The following is a 20,746-nucleotide window of genomic DNA, read 5'->3' as shown; positions in this document are numbered from 1 at the left end:
TTTTACTGGTCTGAAATCCAACTACTTTGTTTTTGTGCAAGGACTTCATAAAACCCCAAGTAAGTTACCCATGTAGAAATATCACCAGACCCCACATCATCAACAAATAGACGATGGTCTCAAAGTACATTCCCAAATGAGAAGAGCTCATAGAATTTTACCAACAGTAATGACAGTGACTAGATAAATAATATACATGAACATCATCTTTCTACTCTACAACTGGAGGCATGTTATGGATAATTGGTGAGACTGTCCCACACATCTCCCTAAATGGGTTTTTCAGGAAACAGAAACTCTACTTTGTTGGAATGTTTTAAAGCATTTTAAAATTCAATAGTTTTAAAACTATTTTGAATATAATAAAATGAATTTTCCTGACTTCTTCTGCAAATGGTACTGATAAAATGTTTTTCTGGACAAACACAGAATCATTGTCAGTGAGATAGTGAAATTCAGGAAACTGACACTGTACTTACTGGCCACAAACTACTGTTTTGTTTTTGGGTTTTTTGTTTTTTTTCTTAATACCTTTAACCTCTAACTGTCAAACTATTGTAACTATGATTTCTTTGCCTGCCCTGCCTCTAGTAGGCTCCACCTCCTACTTCCAAGTCTCTATCTGTCAGCATTGGGGGGTACACTGGTGAGCATAGCTGCCTTCCAAAATCTCTATCTGTGTAGCTTCGGTTCTATAGATTGGGAAGCTAAATCACCAAACTCATTCAAGTTCTGTGTAAAGTAAGAATAAATTCTGAGTAAGCATCTGTGTGACTCTTCATTCATTCAGTAGATGCTTTAAGAAAACACTAAGTGTCCATCAATGGGTATATGGCTAAAAATACGGTATATATATATCACCATATTTGTACCTCTACATTGTATATACCAGATATATATTTAATGGAATATTATTCAACTACAAGAAACAAGGAAATCTTGCCATTAGTGACAACATAGATGGTTCTTGAAGGCATTATGCTAAATGAAATAAGTCAGACAAAAACAAAAACTATACAATATCACTTACATGTGGAATTTACAAAAAAGGGGGAAAAAAACCCCCAAAAAAGAACAAAAAGGCCAAACTCAGAAACAGAAAGTAGAATGGTGGTTATCAGGGACTGGAGGGTGGGGGAAATGGGGAGATGCTTATCAAAGAGTACAGACTGGGGCACCTGGGTGGCTCAGTTGCTTAAGCATCTGCCTTTGGCTCAGGTCATGATCCCAGGGTCCTACAATCCAGCCCCACATCAGGCTCCTTGCTCCACAGGGAGTCTGCTTCTCCCTCTGCCTGCCACTCCCCTTGCTTGTGTTCTCTCTTTCTCTGTCAAATAATTAAATAAAATCTTAAAAAAAAAAAAAAGAGTACTTAAAAAAAAAGAGTACACATTCCAGTTAGTAGATTTGTAAGTTTGGGGGCTCTAACGCACAGCATTGTGATTATAGTTAAAAATATTGTACTTATTCACTTGGAAGTTGCTAAGAGAGTGGATCTTAAAAGTTACTAGAAATAATTATGTGATGTGATGGAGGCATTAGCTAATGATACCATGGCCATTAAACTGTAATATATTTATTAAGTCAACATGTTGTACATCTTAAACTTACACAATGTTATATGTCAGTTTTATCTCAATAAAGTTAGAAAAATAAACTAAAAAACAAACAAAAAAAGAAAACAGATAGTACCTGACCTTTGACATCTGTTTGGGTGCCTCTGTACTTTTAAGCTTATTTTTGTTATTAGATAAATATGTTATAAATCCAGTTAGGTATTGTCAATTCTAAGAGTGTGTTTTAAAACAGACTGTATATGAGAATATTCAAGCCCTATTTGTTTAGCATATAATACAAAGCACCTTTTAGTCCATCATCACATAAACTAAGAGAACTTGACAGTAAATAACAAGTATACAATTTAGCATCAGCTTAAAGGATAATGTAAATTTGACAAAAGACTTTTCCTATTGTCTTTTCCACAGATGCACTTATTTCTAAGTGAAACAATCGTAGAAAGAGCCTTGAACAAGATAGAATCTTATCCAGAGGTTTTAAAGAAGCCACCACAGCTTTGACTGGCTGATGTCATCTCTTAAAACACACACACACTGTTGCCCCCATCACTCCTTCTCAAACTGTTTCACTGGGCCCTGAAGACATTCAGATTTGGAAGCTGTGTCCTAGTCACATCTTTAACTATCTTGGTTGTTCTGAATTTCGACCACCTATTTAGTGGGGATTCCTTCTCATCTACCTGTTGCACATGGATATTATTAAGTAAAATGATCTATTATATACAGATCAATAAAAACTTTGGCTGAAAAAAAAAAACTTTGGCTGAGAAGATGGCACAAAAAATTAAGCAAAGAGATTGTCTAAACTGATCATTAATCAATAAATTTTGGCAACAAGAACCAGAATAGAATGATTAAAACACAGATGATTCAAAATGTCATTTTAACAATGAAATTTCCATTCTTTCTTCTTAAATTTTATTTTTAAAGATTTTATTTATTTGACAGAAAGAGACACAGTGAGAGAGGGAACACAAGCAAGGGGAGTGGGAGAGGAAGGAGCAGGCTCCCCACTGAGCAAGAATCCCGAAGTAGGACTCAATCTCAGGACCTTGGGATCATGACATAATCCAAGGCAGACGCTTAACAAATGAGCCACCCAGGCACTCTTCTCTAAATTTTAACCAAATCCAGAAGCAAAAAGGACCCAACACTTCACCTCTGCTACCTTTTGTCCCTTGGATAGTTTTTAAAGTAACAATAAAATGGCCAAGGGGAAAAATGTGGGAGCAAGAAGAAAGAGCACATAAATAATCTTCAGGTTCCCAAATATTCTAGAGACGAAAAGAAGTACGGGACTACAAAAATTTAAAAAAAGAAAAACCTCAAGTTTTTTTTGTCTTGGAGCAGGCCATAAATACTGATGTCTTTGTCAGTACTAATAAAAATATAATTTATCTTTTCTACCTACACTAGATGGGTGATAAAAAGTTTGGCAAAGGGCAAAATTAAAATAGATTTTTAAAATTCAAGCCAGTAATTACCTACTGAATATCAACTCTGGGTCTGACATGTTAAGGCTATAACAGTAGATTATAGCATTACTCCTGCCCTCAAGGATCTCTTATCCTTAAAGCAGACTTACACAAAAACATGAAAGAAGACTGTAGAAAAACTTCTGAACAGAACACAATCATATATCCTACTATACAGTTAACCAGAATTCAGTAACCACAAAGCCCACATACTTGGAAAATTTAGTTCTTTAAATTCAATAGGTAGCTCTATGAATTCAAACTTTCTTTTTAAACATAGTTCAAGTGTAGAGTCAACCTTGACTATTTCCTTCAATTCACTGCCTCCAGGAAAATCTGACATAAAGCACTATTGGCTATGCTTAACAATTAAGGGAAGAGTTAAGCTTCCCTGGAGATCTGATCTTCTGGCAATTATTTCCTCCTCAACTTCATTGTATTGTTTTTACTGTATGTCTAACATTCTAAATGTATGTTTATTTTATGCCCTGCCCTGTTGATATTTAGATGAATAGTGCACAGGTGCTACCTTAAAGTAGTTCACCCAAAAGAGGCACATGCATAGTTTCAACACAATGCAGTTAAGTATGACAGATGTGTGCAAGGTATCAGTGGGATGTAAGGGCACATATCAAGAAAGGGCAAATATCACTGAGATTAGAAGAAGGGCACATATCAATCTGCTCCACTGCTGGTGATACTAAGTTTGATCACTTGAGTAAGAGGACAGCTGGCTGAGCTTTCAGTGTAAAGACATCTTTATCTCTTTATATGCCTGGGGTGGGGGTGGGGAGGAAGATGGGTAGGAGGGTGTCTGGATAAAGTGGGATCTAGCCATGGGGCGCCTGGGTGGCTCAGTGGGTTAAAGCCTCTGCTTTTGGCTCAGGTCATGATCCCAGGGTCCTGGGATCGAGCCCCGCATTGGGCTCTGTGCTCAGCAGGGAGCCTGCTTCCTCCTCTTTCTGTTTGCCTCTCTGCCTACTTGTCATCTCTGTCTGCCAAATAAATAAATAAATCTTTAAACAAAAAAAAAAAGTGGGATCTAGCCAGACAAACCAGAGAAGGGGTGGAGAACATTAGGCAGAGGTTCAGAACAAAGCAGCAAGCTGAGAAAAGCTAGAGCATGGACCTGGAGAGATAAACAGCCCAGAGTGTGGTAATGTCTCTAAGAAGTCAGGCAGGAAGATCATGAAGGGCCTTAAAAGCTGATTTTAAGGAGATTGGTTTATCTTCTAGGGTAGTAGTCTCCAAAGTATGATGTGCCCTAGGAAGCTAAAGAAATTTTAATTGTTTTTTAAAATGTCTATGCTTTTGTGTACATCTCATAATGGGACAATATTATAGGTCTATGACCCACTAACTGAAATCAGGACCCTAAGAGGACCGGGGGTAGGAGAGACAATGAAAAGTTGTTTTACTAAGTACTGAAAAGCATCCAGGAGAGGCTGTTCAGCAGATGGCTGAATATAAAACTGGAGGTCTGAGGAGGGGCCTTTGTCTGGACATGTAAACTGGGGATATCCACAGTAAACAAGAAAGAACAGTGGACCAATGGCAGAACTCTAAGAAACACTAACATTTACAATAACGTGATTACCTTTTTTTCAAAAGGAAAATTAAAAGCACAAGGAGCTATGTTTGCATTTTTATTTAAAAAGAGCTCTCAGAGGCACCTGGGTGGCTCAGTGGGTTAAGCCTCTGCTTCGGCTCAGGTCATGATCTCAGGGTCCTGGGATAGAGCCCCGCATCGGGCTCTCTGCTCATCAGAGATCCTGCTTCCCCCTCTCTCTGCCTGCCTCTCTGCCTAGTTGTGATCTCTTTCTGTCAAATAAATAAATATTTTAAAAAATAAAATAAAAAAAAAAAGAACTCCCAAACATTAAGTAATAGCTGGTCCTTAATATTGTCATTAACATATGAAAATTAGCTTCAGTCTACCACGAAGGAGAAAAAAGAGTTTCTGCTAATAAGCCAGCAGTAATTCAGAATAAGAAAATTATATTTTCTTACCATTTTGGAGGACAGTCAAGAAAAGATTTTAAAAGTGCACCATGAAACTCAGACCCGATCTCAGCACTGGGCCGGGGAAAATACAAAATGAGCCTGGAACACCTTTGGTCAAAAAGCAAGCAAGTGCTTCAAGATTAAAAGGGATATATCAATAGCACAGAAGAGTGGCCTAGAGGAGTTCCCACTTACCAGATTTGGGATGATTTGGAAACAGAAAAGAATAATGAATATTTACACACTGACTGTAAAAAGAAAGTAAGTCCAGTAATATTCAAAGTATGTGAGAAAGAAAAATGGAAAAATAGCTGTTTTTCATACATATACACACACACAAATGCCACCTAAAAAATGTAGAATAAAGGATGCAATTACAAAATACCCATGTTGGGGCACCTGGGTGGCTCAGTGGGTTAAGGCCTCTCTGCCTTTGGCTCAGGTCATGATCTCAGGGTCCTGGGATCAAGCCCCACATCGGGCTCACTCTCTGAGCAGGGAGCCTGCTTCCTCCTGTCTGCCTCTCCCCCTACTTGTAATCTCTGTCAAAAAAATAAAATCTTAAAAAAGAAAAGAAAAGAAAAGAAAATCCCCATGTTATGGGGTAACTGGCTGGCTCAGTCAGTTGAGTATCTGACTCTAGATTTCAGCTCATGATCTCAAGGTCGTGGGACTGAGCCCTGAGTCAGATTCCATGCTTAGCGGGGAGTCTGCTTGAGATTCTCTCTCTCCTTCTGCCCCTCCTAATCCCACCTCATCGCCCCCACTCTCGCTCACTCTAAAATAAATCAACCAATCTTAAAAAAAAAAAAAAAGAAAAGAAAATCCCCATGATACAACTCCTATTTAATACCCGATTTAGACTAATCATCAGTGGATGTTAAAAACTTTGGGTTACTAACATAACACTAAACGTTAACTACACTGGAATTAATTTTTTTTAAAAAAACTGGATATTCACATGGCCTCACAGGTTCCCTCTTAAGTGAAAAAGTATCTTACAATGGATAGATATTACTTTAACCAAATTTAGCTTCACCAGTAATGGGATGAACTAATACAAAGTGTCTACTGATGACATACAAATGGGAGGTACATATCACCCAGGCAATATTGTTTAATTTAAATCTAATCATGAGGAAACAGACAAATCCAGAATGTAGAACATTTTATAAGCCAACTAGCTTTTACTCTTCAAAAATTTATCAGGGAAGACTACTAAAAAAAAAAAAAAAAAACATGCAAGGAACTGCTCTAGAGAGAACATGAAAGGAAGACCAACCCAATTCATGAACCTTATGTGAGGTTCACAACAAAAATAAAACAAAAGCATATAAAGATATAAAGGATATTTTGGGAGCAAGTGGGAAGTAGGGATTATATATTAAGTATTACTGAGTCAATGTTAATAAATATCTTGGGTATGATGATGGTACAGTGGTTAGGTAAAAAATTCTTATTCTTAGGAGACACATGGTGATATATTCAGTGGTAAGGCAGTACTAAGATGACTAACATTTATTTTCAAAGGGATCAGCAATAAACAAACAAAAAACATTCAGAGAAAAGAAAGAAAAAAGATAAATACACACATAGAGAAGATAAAGCAAAAATAACAAAATACACTTTGTGAATTAGAAAAATGGATGCTCATTGTATGGTTTCCAATTTTTCTGTAGTTTTATAATTTTTAAAAATCAAAGTCAGGACAAATGTAAGTAATCAATGTGTGGCTAATATGCTATAGTTGATTTAACTTAGATGAATATACTACTCATAAATGACTTAATACTTAAAAAAAAAAAAAAAAAGAAAAAAAAAAGAAAGAGCCACCATGAAATTCTTTTCCATCAAAGCTAACCAAGCTAAGAGGCTGATTAATGCCACCTCTGGCTAGTATTGGCAACATAATTCATCTTTTTGTTTTTCCTCATGAGTCAAGGATCATGTCTGACTTACCTGTAAAATTAACAAACTAGCAAAACACCTATAGCATTCAGCCACCTCATCAAAACAATTTAACATTGGAAAAGCTGTAATCTTCTGGTTTTAAAATAATTTATTTCATAGGTCTGTTTTAATTTCATGTCTCAGAGCATACATTATTTAACCAAGAGGTGCTGGACAGAGATTGTAAAAAGGGAGGAAACATTTAGGATAAGAAACTGCCTCAATTCCATTAGAATTTGATCCTACCTTGTAAAGTCTTGCTAGGATAAATTTCTATCATACTTCTTTTGTGCTTACAAAAAACATTAACTTCTGAATTTCCAATGTTGTAAATAAAAATTTTTACAATTAAGTATGCATTCAATTGACACACAAGGCAACCAAGTAATTGTCATCAACATTAGCATAATGTGTATTTCCTGTCACTGCACTAACATTAAACTAAACTTCAAACCACAAAAACATTGTGACTAACATTAAAAAGGCAAGCTGTAAGATACTCAAAGCTTATAAAGGACAAATTGCACATAGTTAAGATGGGACATCATTTGACAAGGGCTGGTGTTGTGCATATGGCTGCTTTTTTTTATAAGAAGGCCACCGGCAAACAGGGCAACAGTGTCGGCCTCCAGCCAACCACATCACAATGCAATTCTGATGGAACACATGACCACAAGGCAACCCCATTAGCAAACATCCATCTTCAAAATTCTCTAGGCAAACAACACATTCAGTACAGTGCAGCATATCAGCAGGCCAAGTTAACCAATCAGGTTCCATATCTTCATTAGTATTATATGATCCATATGACCTCCCCTTCCTTTCATACGGGCTGGTCTGACAATATTTATTGGCACATGAACAAGCCTCAGCATCACAGTGACTTGCTCTTCCTGGAGAATTGTGAACTATGCTTTGCTTATCTTCAAATACTTCCTTTTCACTGCTAAAAGTGTCTGTGCTCTCGCTATCTGAGTCATTTTCAATATCTTGAGAACCCTCCGACATTTCCTCTTCAGACTGGACTCCAAGACATTTAAATCGCCACATTGGCAAATTTTTTATGTAATCAGTTGGTATCAGAGGGTGAAGCCAAAGGTCAGGGAAAGCTAAGCGCTCCAAGAATAAGTCAGGGTCTTCGTCCCAATCAGATTCTACAGGAAAGTTCTGAAAAGAAGCAATTGGGTGGAAGAGGTAGCTGGTGTACCAGTCCCACAGACTTGATAACCATTCTAAGTTATTGGCATTGACTTCATCATTGTTGTTGTTGCGCCGTCTCTTCTTCTCAAAGTAATCGATTAGTAAACCATGTCCAAGGTACGTACTGAGAAACAGGGCTGGGTGTGAAGAATAGAACATCCAGTCTGCCCTCACCCATGAAGCCAGTGTGGTTGTATTGGAATATCGCAACAATTTTAAGCTATATTCATAAAAGCTATCTAGGTAAGGGAGCTGTAAAAAGCCCAACACAGGTAGCCAGGAAATAATTAATAGAGAATTATATGTCCCTAAAGTGCTTATAAGAACCACAAATCGCTTTATGGTTGCTCCTTGTGTGATAAATAAGTCCATCCAAGCCATAAGATTAACTAGAACCAAGCTCAAAACAAACAGATCATTTACTTCAGGTTGCAATGAGCGCAAAAATGAATCCATGGCCTGAAGGGATATAAATTCACCTGTGTGGTTTCCGTATCTGTAAATTCCTTCAGGAGTTCTAAGAATGTATGACGGCATGTTATATACACCAATATCTGTCATGTAACTCTTATTGTCCCAATTTTCCACATTAACAAAAATAAACTCAACTCTTCCAGTAAACTTTATACTTAGTGCAGAGAAGAAAGCTGGGGGTTGGTCAAGGTTTGCAAATAGGTATATTTTTACCCAATACTGATCACTTTTATTCCATTCTTCTTTCAAATGTTCAGCATTATAAATGGTTTTGATCCGAGATGCTGCGTGAGCAGTTATCCACTTAAAAATGTGCTCTACTTCAATTTTGCGTCCACTATATTCTTTAAGCATGACTTTCCCCTTAGAAGTGCTTGTTTGTGGGACAGACATAATGAGTGTGGATCGTACCCAGCCTCTTCTCCTGCAGTATCTGTAAGAGAGTAAACTTTAAGTGAAAGGTAGGCTCATGGATGAGCTAGCTTGCTCATCTTCACTGTCGCACAATTTGTTTTCCCCTAATGAACTTCTTTGGCACTGAAAGATACTCTCTCCCCAAAACCAAATAACGTCCAAATAATCAAAGCAGTACCAATACCTGGCAGTCATACAAGAACAAAAGCAAGCTCTCTTTTTGTAGTTTTGTTTCATATCTGTTATTTTTTTTTTTTTTAAGAAAAGGCTTTAGTCAAGGAAATCAGTAAATACTTCAGCATTTTTTATGTGCCTACTACTTCATTATGTGCTTATAAGATCAAAAAAATAGGAAAATAATTCTTGTTCATAAGGAATTTAAAATCCCAATAAGGAAACAAAACAGAAATATAAAACCGTATATATTCAATTACTAAATAAGGTTAAAAAAAAAAAGGTTAAAAAAAGGAATATCACTGAGAGTTTGAGCTGGTGAAGATGTCATGAAAGGTTTGGGAACTGAATGAGGTCTTGAAGGTGGTTAGATTCAGATGGGCAAAGAAGAGAGAATAGATTATCCTACATGCCAAGTCCCTGACTTGAATGCAAGCTCCTTGAGGGTAGGAGCCAAGCTCTACCCACTTATTAACCCAAGCACCCACATGATACCTGACACACATGGGCATGGTAAAAAGCAATTCATATAAAAGCTCACCTAAGAAGGAGCAAGTCCCATACTTTCTTGTACTCTTTCATCCCTTTAATGAAGATTATGAAGAGGAGTATTTAATGCAGATGAAACAAAGTAAGTTTTCAGATTAAGAAGAGATTCAGTTAGAGGATGAGTAAGTATAGAAGAATTTACCTAAAATTAAATCTTTTTTTTTTTTAAAGATTTTTTTTTTTACTTGAGAGAGAGAGTGAGAACAAGAGAGACGATGAGTTGGGTGAGGGACAGAGGGAGAAGTAGGCTCTCTGCTGAGCAGGGAGCCTGATGCGGGGTTCAATCCCAGTACCCCAGGATCACACCCTGAGCTAAAGGCAGATGCTTAACTGACTGAGCCACCCAGGCACCCCCATTTGTTTAGATTTAACCAGTGTGGTCATGACTCCAATCCTTTTGGAAATGGACAAGTTCTTGCTATATAATTTGTGACATCACCTTCCCCCTAAAAAACTGGATGAGAAATAAAAGGAAATACTGAAAAACCAAATCAGTTGTTGTAGGACAGTGGAGAGATTGTAGGTGCAGCATTTCCCATTTTTTAAAAAAATGTATTTTTTTCCCAAAAACCTACCATGTGAAGTTTTATGATATGTAAATTTAACTCAATAAAATTGGAAAAAAGAAAATCTACCATGCAGGTACAATTTTTTTCATTACAGATTTGTAAATGGATAGTAATGAATATTTAACCTCTTATTTTGCTATTTAAAATATTGATAGAAAAATCATAAAATCAGGACGCCTAGGTGGCTCAGTGGGTTAAGCCTCTGCCTTCGGCTCAGGTCATGATCTCAGGGTCCTGGAATGGAGCCCCACATTGGGCTCTCTGCTCAGCGGGGAGCCTGCTTCAGCTTCTTGTTGAGTTGATTCACTTCCTTAACAGTATAGATTTCACTAATATCAATACTGCTTTAAGTGAAATGGTTCTAGAATTATGAATTCCTACAAAGAAAATATCCTGTATCCCTTAACCCTGTATTTGTAAAATGCAAAGTAATAATTCATTGACATGAATTCTATTTTTACCCTCCACCCCGAGAAGCAATAAGTCAAATAGATAATTGCCTTATTTACATCTTAAATATTTTTAAGTAGCTTTAATTTTTAAATTTCATATGACACTTGTGATGACACATTTCTACTCATGGTCATTCTTTTTAATCTTTCTATAACTACCTCAGAGAATATTGGCTACTGAGTTGTGCCATAAATTAAACGCCAATTTTCTGACAGGAAACCTTACTCTATAAAATAGGCAAAGAAGGTCTTAGTGCATACATTTCTTCATGTAAAAAAAAAAATGTATCACATGCTTTCTTTTCAGTTCACAGTTGGGTGACGGCTTTAAGGTCACCCTGATTGATAATACCATAAAAATAACCTCTAGTTCTTCAAGTAAGCCTTTTGAGATCTCTTAGAGAATTTGAAGACTAAAAATGATAGAAAACATGGTTAGTTTGTTACTCCAGTTTCTTGTGTGACATTCAGTACTTAAAAAGAAACCTTCGTGTTTCTGTTTAGGCAATGTGGTTTCTTCAGATGAGGTCAGTGGCCTCACTGACGTTGCAGGCCTGCTCTCCCATCTCCCCTTCACTTTCCCTTCTCTGCTTATTCCACCGGCCCTCTACCCTTTCACTCTGACCCACTTGCTTTTCAGCTCCTGCAATTTCAATGTTCTCCATCTGCTCTTTACTATCCCCCATTTCTCCAACCCCTCAAAGACATACCCCACCTTGTTTTCTACTTTCTTCAAGAAAAAGCAAGAGAATAGATGTAACAGAGGGTTTTTTTTAGCCTTGTAAGCTATATTGCTTGATTGGAGAATGAGAGGTAAGTTGAGTATGTGAACAAAGAAATTAAAACTGCTGTCCAACAGAGTCAGGTGCTGCCCAAAGGTGGTAGCCCTGAATATTCTCAGGGCAGCTAACAAGGTCAGGAAAGTACTGCTATCCAACGGGACCAGCACATCAGAAGAGGGTGCCCTGAGACCACCCCAGAGAAGGAACTCCAGTAAAGAAACCAATACAAATAGTGGAGCAGAGAGCCCGGTGTCTATAAAAATCTGAAATGAAGATGATGACTTAATTATTCAACATATGATTAAAACACTTGCTGAAAAACATTATTCCCTGCCCGGTTATACATTCCCCTTTTTTTTTTTTTTTTTTAAAGTAGGCTCCACGCTCAACATGGAGCCCAGTGCAGGGCCTGAGATCAAGACCTGAACTGAGATCAACAGGTAGACACTTAACAGACTGAGACACCCAGGCACCCCTGCATTGACATTCTGAACACACTTTTCCATATCTATTTTATTGTTCTGTATCTCCAAAATCCTCACAAGGAGAAAAAAAATGATCCTGACTAAGCACAGGTTTTATGGCAACAGCAGTTGTTACTCTGGTTGTAAGACCTTCCCAATAAAAGGAAATATGAATATGACAATACTGAAACTGATGAGTAGGGGTTCCTGGGTGACTCAGTGGGTTAAAGCCTCTGCCTTCAGTTCAGGTCATGATCTCAGGGTCCTGGGATCGAGTCCCACATCAGGCTCTCTGCTCAGCAAGGAGCCTGCTCCCCCCCCACCCCTGCCTACTTGTGATCTCTCTCCCTGTCAAAACAATAAAAAAAAATCTTAAAAAAAAAAGAGAGAAACTGATGAGTAACTATGCATCAAAACGTTCACCTTTGGATGAACCATACGTGCATGAGCAGAGGAAGGGGAAGGAGGAGAGGGAGAGGCAGAGAATTCCAAGCCGACTCTGCATTGAGCACAGAGCCCATCACGGGGCTTGACCTCATGACCCATGAGATTATGACCTGAATGGAAATAACAAGTCAGACGCTTAACTGACTGAGCCACCCAGGTGCCCCAAAAAGTGTCTTAATAACAAAAAATAGTTGCAATCAACAAAAAAAGCAAAATTTCTTAAAAATAATCTGTTCTATCATAAATAAGAGGTGAGATTATTTGAAGATGAAGGATTTAGAGAAAAATATATGGAGGTTGCTTTTACTATCTCTTTACCATTCTTCAGCTAGTACAGACTCAGAGTTTTTCTAAAGAAAAGCTAGAAAAAGTTGCATTAAAATCTGTTAGACTCAATTATGATACTTCTGATGCATTCTGCTTTATAAGATTACACCAAAAAAAGTAAAATACTACTGTTTCCTTCAGTTTTTCATATTAATAGATTATAATTTTCTGTTGTGCTTAGTTTATTTTTGAATTCTTAAAGTTATATAACAATTTATATTAGACTATGTGTTTAACCTTTATATTTTCTAATCTATAAGTTACAGTGTTGAAATGTATGAATTAGCTCATGGATTTTTTACAATCAATTCTGAATATTTTTTGAAAAACAGTGATACTGGGAGCACCTGGTGGTTCAGTGGGTTAAAGCCTCTGCCTTTGGCTCAGGTCATGATCCCAGCCCCACGTCAGGCTCTCTGCTCCGCAGGGAGCCTGCTTTTTCCTCCTTCTCTGCCTGCCTCTCTGCCTACTTGTGATCCCTGTCAAATAAATAAATAAAATGTTAAAAAAACAATTGTGACTTTTGGGATTACCTGAAAAAAAAAAATCAAAATATTGGTATTTTAATTTGTTCTGGTATAGCAATCACTAGTACGGGGGAGAAAGATCTTTCACTCAGAGACTATTTGGGAATGATGAGATCAGACCAAATGCAACTGTCTTTGATAAATAAAGGACAAAAGTAACAACAATTTCCTTTTCATCAGAACATTAACACTAGGGCTGTTCTGGACATTTCAACAAAAGGCATTAGATATGATCAAGATTCTGTGGTGAAGATGAGAATGCAAATTTTGTGGGTAGATGAGGAGACTGTGAATTAGGAGATACAAGAACTTTCTTTCTTATCTCCAGTTCTCTAGGGACTCTACACCTTAGGGTGTGGATCACACCCTATAATACCAGTAAGCAAAAACAATCTTGAGGTAAAATGAAGCAAACATGGATTTAAAGAAGAAAGGAAAATCTGAGTAGTATAATACAGTAGTATTGAAGGGTTTTCTACAGCTAATGGGCTTCTCACTGGGGCCACATATAAGGGACACAGATGAATCAGATCTATTACTTACATTAGAAACTATCCAATGTTGTGGGGTTTTCTACATACACATCATATGTCCTATCCTCAGAACTAAACAGAACATGCTGTACATGCTAATCTTTTATTAAATATTTACTGAAAGAGTAATTAAATGAATGAATATATGTAAAAGTTAAAACTTGATGGCACTATAAGTTGAAATAAAAAGCATTTCTTTTTTTTTTTTTTTAAAGATTTTATTTATTTATTTGACAGAGATCACAAGCAGGCAGAGAGGCAGGCAGACTGAGAGGGAAGCAGGCTCCCTGCTGAGCAGAGAGCCCGATGCGGGACTCGATCCCAGGACCCTGAGATCATGACCTGAGCCGAAGGCAGTGGCCTAACCCACTGAGCCAACCAGGCGCCCATAAAAATCATTTCTTAAAAAAAATTTTTTTTAAGATTTCCTTCATTTATTTATTTGACAGACAGAGATCACAAGTAGACAGAGCAGCAGGCAGAGAGAGAGAGAGAGGAGGAAACAGGCTCCCCGCTGAGCAGAGCTCGATCCCAGGACCCTGGGATCATGACCCGAGCTGAAGGCAGAGGCTTTAACCCACTGAGCCACCCAGGTGCCCCCAAATAAAAAAGCATTTCAAAGAAATAATTTAATAATGAAACAAGAAATAACACAACAGATAAAATATTGTAGATGATGACAAAAGAAAAAAGAGAAATGCCTGCAAGGATTCTTGTCTGAGAAAATGGGAAAACAAAACAAAACAAAACACAACAGTAAAGAACAGAAAAAGGAAAGGTAGAAAGGGTACATGCCTGATGAAAGAAAAAAAGGATGAATCTGAATTTGGACAGTTTAGGGAGAAGGACACATCTAGGAGTAGGGCAGATGGAAATGAGCATCCTCATGCAAAGCAGAGGTTAGAATTATGACAAAAGATTTCAATCAGTACAAAGCTATAAATGAGCTGAAGTCTTTTGGGGAAGAAAAGTGAAACTAGAAGGACTGAAGACATAGTCTTGAGTCACCCCCACTAGAAAGAATATAGAAGAATGTGATAAAGTCATCTCAGAAAGAAAGTAAATAGCTGCCAGTTTATCAAAAACTATTAATCAAGCACCTGTATAACTAACAGTGTGCTAAACATTATAGTTAGCTTTTAGTTCAAATAGACTTCTCATATCATTGTCTTCATTAGTTAAGACAATTCTGGTCAGAACTCAAATTCTAAGAAATGCTTAATCAACTCACCTGGGGTCACTGGAACAATTAAAAGTGCCTGTTCGTATTCCAAATCTTGACACCTTTTTCACCATTTTCTCCCAGTGGATTTTACCAACCAAGGGACTTCTGTCATTTGCTATGACCTGTTTGCCCAGAAAGAAAAACAGAAACTTTAATTACCTAAAATGAAATCGAACTAACCACTTACTATCTACAATACACTTTTATCTTTTGCAAAAAGATTCTGTTCCCAATTACATCATCACAGCAATTCTTGTAGAAAGAACTACTGTCCAGCTGAAAAGGCTTAAAACACTGAATACAGTGCATTAAACTTCCACACTCTGTGGCAGTTACATAGAGGGGGAATCAAAACCATATTAAAAAGCTAGCCACATTCTTCACCCTGTAGGTCTATTCTCTAGAAATAAGTTACACAGGAAGTAAATGGCCTTTGGAGGCATTTCTCGGCTCCAAAAATTTTAAACAATAATCCAAATAGAGCTTACTAGAAATTATCATATGTGGGTTCAATGAGTTCAAATTTCATTTTTTAAAAATATTAAGGATCCGAGAGTCAAACATATGTTTTCTATTAAACTATGCTTTAACTAAACCAATACTATTACTTCTACAGCTTTTTCTTAACAATGATGAAAAGGTTCAAACATATAAAAAAAATTGCTGTAATGAATTCTACACTCTTGAACTTCTCCTTCAAATTTGCAAATAGCCTTCAAACACAAGTAAGACTGGGAGAAGTCAAAGATATTTTAAAAAAAGAAAAGAAGGAAAAAGAAAAAAACTCTAATAAGTTAACCTCCAAAATGAGTCATGGCTTTTTAGACTTTCTAATCGTTAACACCTTTTCCTTTTATTCCCTAATCTTTCTGCTTTGAATGAAGGCAGGACTTCAACAGACACACCAGTAAAAAACAAAATTATATGTTAAAAACAAAAACAACTGAATAGGAACTTAAAGGAAAGTCAAAATGTCTCTAGTCTTCACAAAACCATCTGTTTGATTTATTTTAAACCTAGGGTATATAGGCCAAGTTTATTTTTACAAAGGCTATGTAACTGATGTTATCTAATTCAAAATTACAACACAATACTCGGGGGCCCTTTCTAGGAGGAAGGGCCGTTTTCATGTTCACAATGCCTCCAGGAAATGAAATCCCAGGTGCATGAGTGAAATGAGTGCCAATATATACCCCTGGGAGACACAAGAGTGGTACAGCTACCTCATTGTGGCCTCTCTGCTGGGAAGCCTAACAAAGGGCAGCAGAAAGAGACAGAGCATGTGGTGGTGACAAGTGACTTGAAATTCACTTTATGTCCACTAACCCTGCCCTACACCATTGCTATCATCCCCACATCTATAGAGACTTATATGCTATACATAACATTTTGTAGTAACTCTGATGCTTCATAAATACACAAACATATACGCAAATTTAGAGCATTAAACAAATGGTTATAATGTGCTTTTTAGTAAAAATAGAGGTCTTGTTGAGGGAGACATGAATTATTTATTCAAATGCTCAGATGGTGGAGGTAAGCAGAAAGAAGGTAATCTGAGGACATGAAAGCTCTTTCTGAGGAGGTTCATGCCAGTTACGTTACCCACTAAGTCCCTAGTTTTCATTTTTCCATGGTCCAAAAGGTTTGGATACATTTTATCTGAATAATCAGGAGAAAAAGCAGGGCAGGCATTTCTTTTCCTTCCCCCCACCACTATTCAAGAGTCAATATGGTAGTTCTTCTTTCCAACAAGTAATCAAAGAAATCTCAAACTTATTTTTCAGTTTACTAAGAAGGTTTAAGAAGTCTCCACGCAATCATATACCACTCTACTCCCTACTTTTTAAAATAACTCTTAAAGAACTTCTTTTCACTCCCATTTCCTGATCAAGGCTGCAAATGACCCAAACATTTCAGGTCAGTGTTTATAATGACATTGCACCAAGGGGTTAATTAAGAGGTTGTTCTAATCAATGTAAGTTATGGCCCTATATCTAGGGGCATCTTTCAGTGAATATCCTGTCCACTGTACAAGTATCTTTCAGACTTAAAAGAGCTCAATTCTAGGAAAGGAAGTAGGAATGAGAGGGGGACATTGGCAGGCACTGCTGGTTACAGCATAGACAACACAAGTTTGTGATCAGAGGTAGGAACATCTGACAGGTGCATGACAATGTGTAACCCCAGGGCCTTATTTATTCAGCAAGCTGTACCCACACCTGCTTTTGAAGAGTTTAATCATCCCTAACACAGAGGGCCACACAAAAATGAAAACTCCTGTAGGCATTCATTGCATGAAAGCATTTTATTTAACTCTGAAGTTCTATTTATGCAATTAGAAATTGCTCTGTTCAATGTCCTATATAGTTCTATTATTCAACTTATGGCTTGGCATAAATTAAATTTTACAGAAGTTGAATTAGATTACCACACCATTAAAAAATTTAATATTTTCACAAAATAACCCACCTGGCTGAGTCACATGGCACTAACAAATACTCTAGGCCTATTACTACTGTGTCACACCAGTAAGAGTTCCCAACTTACAGCTCATGTCCAAAAAGTATGCATGACAATTCTGAGTGGCACTCACATTGCTGGTCTTATTAAAAGTAGAGACATATTCCTTGGCAGTTCAGGAAAGATGTTGTGTTCTCTGTGGGAAATATTTTCAGGACTAGAAAAAAACTAGATGAAAGTGCAGCCTGAGTTCCAAGTCTGGAACAGAGTTGGTAGCATAAGCTGGAAGTGAAGGAATCTTACCCTCTTTCTTCCCTAGTTATCTGCCTCTCTAACTGGCATCCCTACACTTGCTCACCATTGCATTTCCTGCAATTAATACAGAGTCTAATTCATCTGGGTACTCATTAAACATGTATGCTGACCTAAATTATTTCAGCTTTTTACAGCTTAGTAACTTCATTCTTCTATATCTGACTAAAGTTCTCTAAAGCCACCAAATTTTTGTTATGTGTTATAAGTCCCTTCCCTAGCAACCTATCATCTGGAATATTTTCTGGACAAACATTAGCATAAACAGTACCTTGCTATGCAATGTGTATTAATGTTTTGGACCCCAGTCAGATATGAGGACTTTCAATTCAATGAATTTAAAAATACACTTTTTCCAGGGGTGCCTGAGTGGGTCAGTCAGTTAAGTGGCTGCCTTTGACTCAGGTCACGGTCCCAGGGTCCTGGGATTGAGCCTGGCATTGGGCTCACTGCTCAGCGGAGAGCCTGCTTCCCCCCCTCCTTCTGCCTAGGTTCCACTTCACAGTCTAATACAGTTCTTTAGCATCAAGATGTTAGCACCATCACGGGCCATCTAACTCAGCTGAAAGATAATCATATACTAAGATTTTTACTGGTCTACACATTTTAATAAACCAAACTCTAAGCTATCTTAAGGCACAGGCTATAGTTTATTCACCTTTGTGCCCTCAGTGCTAATCCCAAGGTTCAGTTGGCTCACATTAGATTTCAAAAAATATTTGTTACATGGTTAGATGAATGAAACCAATGGTTTGCTGGTAGACATTTAATAACTAGCTCTCCAAAAGAAAAAGGAACTTCTTATTTCTATTACTTGTTGATTTCCTTGGTATAAATACTACCATATGGTGATTTCAATTTCCCAACATGTTATCTCTGAACATGGAACTGGGAAGAGATGTTAACAATCACCCTTCATGAAGCAGTATAAGTTGGCTCCAGCACACCACGCATGGAACTGTGTTGGATAATGTGTGATGCTAACTGCCCATATTCTCTGATGTCAAACTAGTGTGGTCCGGTTAAACCTTCAAAGAAAAACTGCACCTCAGGTTCTTATCTATTCCCTTCCTCCTGTATTACAGGTGTTACAATTGTATAAGAAAAAAACCATATACTTTTGCCTAATTTTTAGATGTGGGTTTTATTACTAATCAGAACATGTGCCATATAAATCTAGGCTAAATTAAATAACAAAACTCCATAGAACAGGAGTGCTGGGCTATGATATTTTCTGCATTTGTCAGTATTTCATTATTTTTTTTAAAGATTTTTTTATTTATTTGTCCGAGAAAGAAAGAAAGGGAGAGAGACAAAGCACAAGCAGTGGGGAGCAGGAGGCAGAGGAAGGAGCAGGTTCCCCACTGAGCAAGGTTTCCCACCACCTCCCGACCCATGCAGGACTTGATTCCAGGACCGTGGGACTGTGAACTGAGTCAAAGGCAGATCCACTTGATCCACCCAGGTGTCCCCCTATATTTCATTACTAATGGGGAGTTTCTACTTTCAAAATCATAGCCCAACTTAAATAAATATATGCAAATTATATAAGATCATTAAAAGTGAGGACAAGTGATTGATTGACAGAAACAAAATTAAATGGCATTTAATTATTTCTTTGGTATCCCCACTAGCTTTCTTTATGAGTAAACAAAAGTAAAAGTTTTTCACTAGTATAAAATAAATGATAAAATGGCTTACCATGTATTTTACCTTTAGGGTAGTGTCAAGAAAGACACTTATTTACTTTTATTTATTTATTAATAGGTTAGACTCTCCATGGAAAAGACGATTGTCTAGAACAAAGCTAAACAAGTTTTAAGACAGCTATTAACTCTTTTTAACCAAACACGAAATATAGTAACATAATACTTCAGCAAATATTGACCCAAAGCTTTACTTTAAATCACATGATGTTTTTCACTGCTACTTCAATTCTAGTGACGTTAAATTCCTTATGATGGGGATAAAGCCAGTAGGGAACAAATATCACAGTCCTTCTTTGAACAAGGTGAGAAAGGAGAAATAGAAATGTTAAGATAAGGATGAACCCATAAAACCCACAGAGCATGCTAACTTTTCCATTTCAGAAGCCTAACCACTATTCCATCTGCCTCTCTAAGCCTTTTTTGAACAGGAAAAAAAAAAAGTAACTATCTTTAATTTGTGGCGCTCAGAAGATTGGGTGGTGGTAAAAACCAAAGAATTCACAACACTAAGTGATAAATAACTGAGGAGAGATATGAGCTGAGGTTAGGAACAAAGTAGGAAAACTCAGAATGTTACAAAGAACTGTTAGAAAAAAAGAGGACTCAGTTGTTCCATGGGTTACATAGTATACTGATGATAAAGATGTCCCATATGTGTTGCTGCCTGGAAAACTAAAATTAGCTCTTTTCTTTTCATCTCATATTACAGAGAATACAGGACAGACATGGAAAACCTTGACATGAAAAGGAGCATCCTAATACTCTGGTTCAATGTAAAGATAATTCATGAGCATGAATACATCTTAAAACAATTAAGAAGAGAAAAATAAAAAGGCCATTAACATGTATCATGCAGAAAATAAAAGCATGAATTGCACATAAGATACAAATTATAAGAAATATAGAAAGAATTAAATAAACTATACAAATTCAATTTTTCTTGTGTAGTATCACAATTCCACATGTGGTGTCACCAAAAAAGATAATCAACCTAGGTTACCAATCTATAATCTATAATCAACCCAGATTACTAATCTACTCCAGAAAAATGAAATGACCACGTGATAGAATAACTAAGTCATATACCCATTTATTAAAGTTACATTTTCCCTAAATAAG

The 20,746-nt window shown here is 37.0% G+C and overlaps 1 protein-coding gene across 3 annotated transcripts in view; it reads right to left on the bottom strand.

Annotated features, from left to right (window-relative positions):
• LOC132021379 (charged multivesicular body protein 3) overlaps window positions 1-20,746 on the bottom strand; it is a 98,470-nt gene that overhangs the window by 70,943 nt on the left and 6,781 nt on the right. The window contains exons 3-4 of one of the 3 annotated variants that reach the window (XM_059405651.1): window positions 15,150-15,265; window positions 1,561-9,113 (exon numbers count right to left, since the gene is read on the bottom strand). The exons of 1 other annotated variant lie outside the window; for it this stretch is intronic. In XM_059405651.1, coding sequence (XP_059261634.1) covers window positions 7,538-9,113; window positions 15,150-15,265 — 1,692 coding nt within the window. In that variant the 3' untranslated portion in view covers window positions 1,561-7,537. Of the gene's footprint in view, window positions 1-1,560; window positions 9,114-15,149; window positions 15,266-20,746 lie in introns of those variants that run through there. One more of the 3 variants, XM_059405653.1, reaches the window with a different exon arrangement.

Source organism: Mustela nigripes, chromosome 7 (genome assembly GCF_022355385.1).
Source record: "Mustela nigripes isolate SB6536 chromosome 7, MUSNIG.SB6536, whole genome shotgun sequence".
NCBI classification, from domain to species: domain Eukaryota; kingdom Metazoa; phylum Chordata; class Mammalia; order Carnivora; family Mustelidae; genus Mustela; species Mustela nigripes.
Note: the sequence above shows the minus strand (reverse complement) of the source record. Positions and strands in the feature narration are given on the sequence as shown.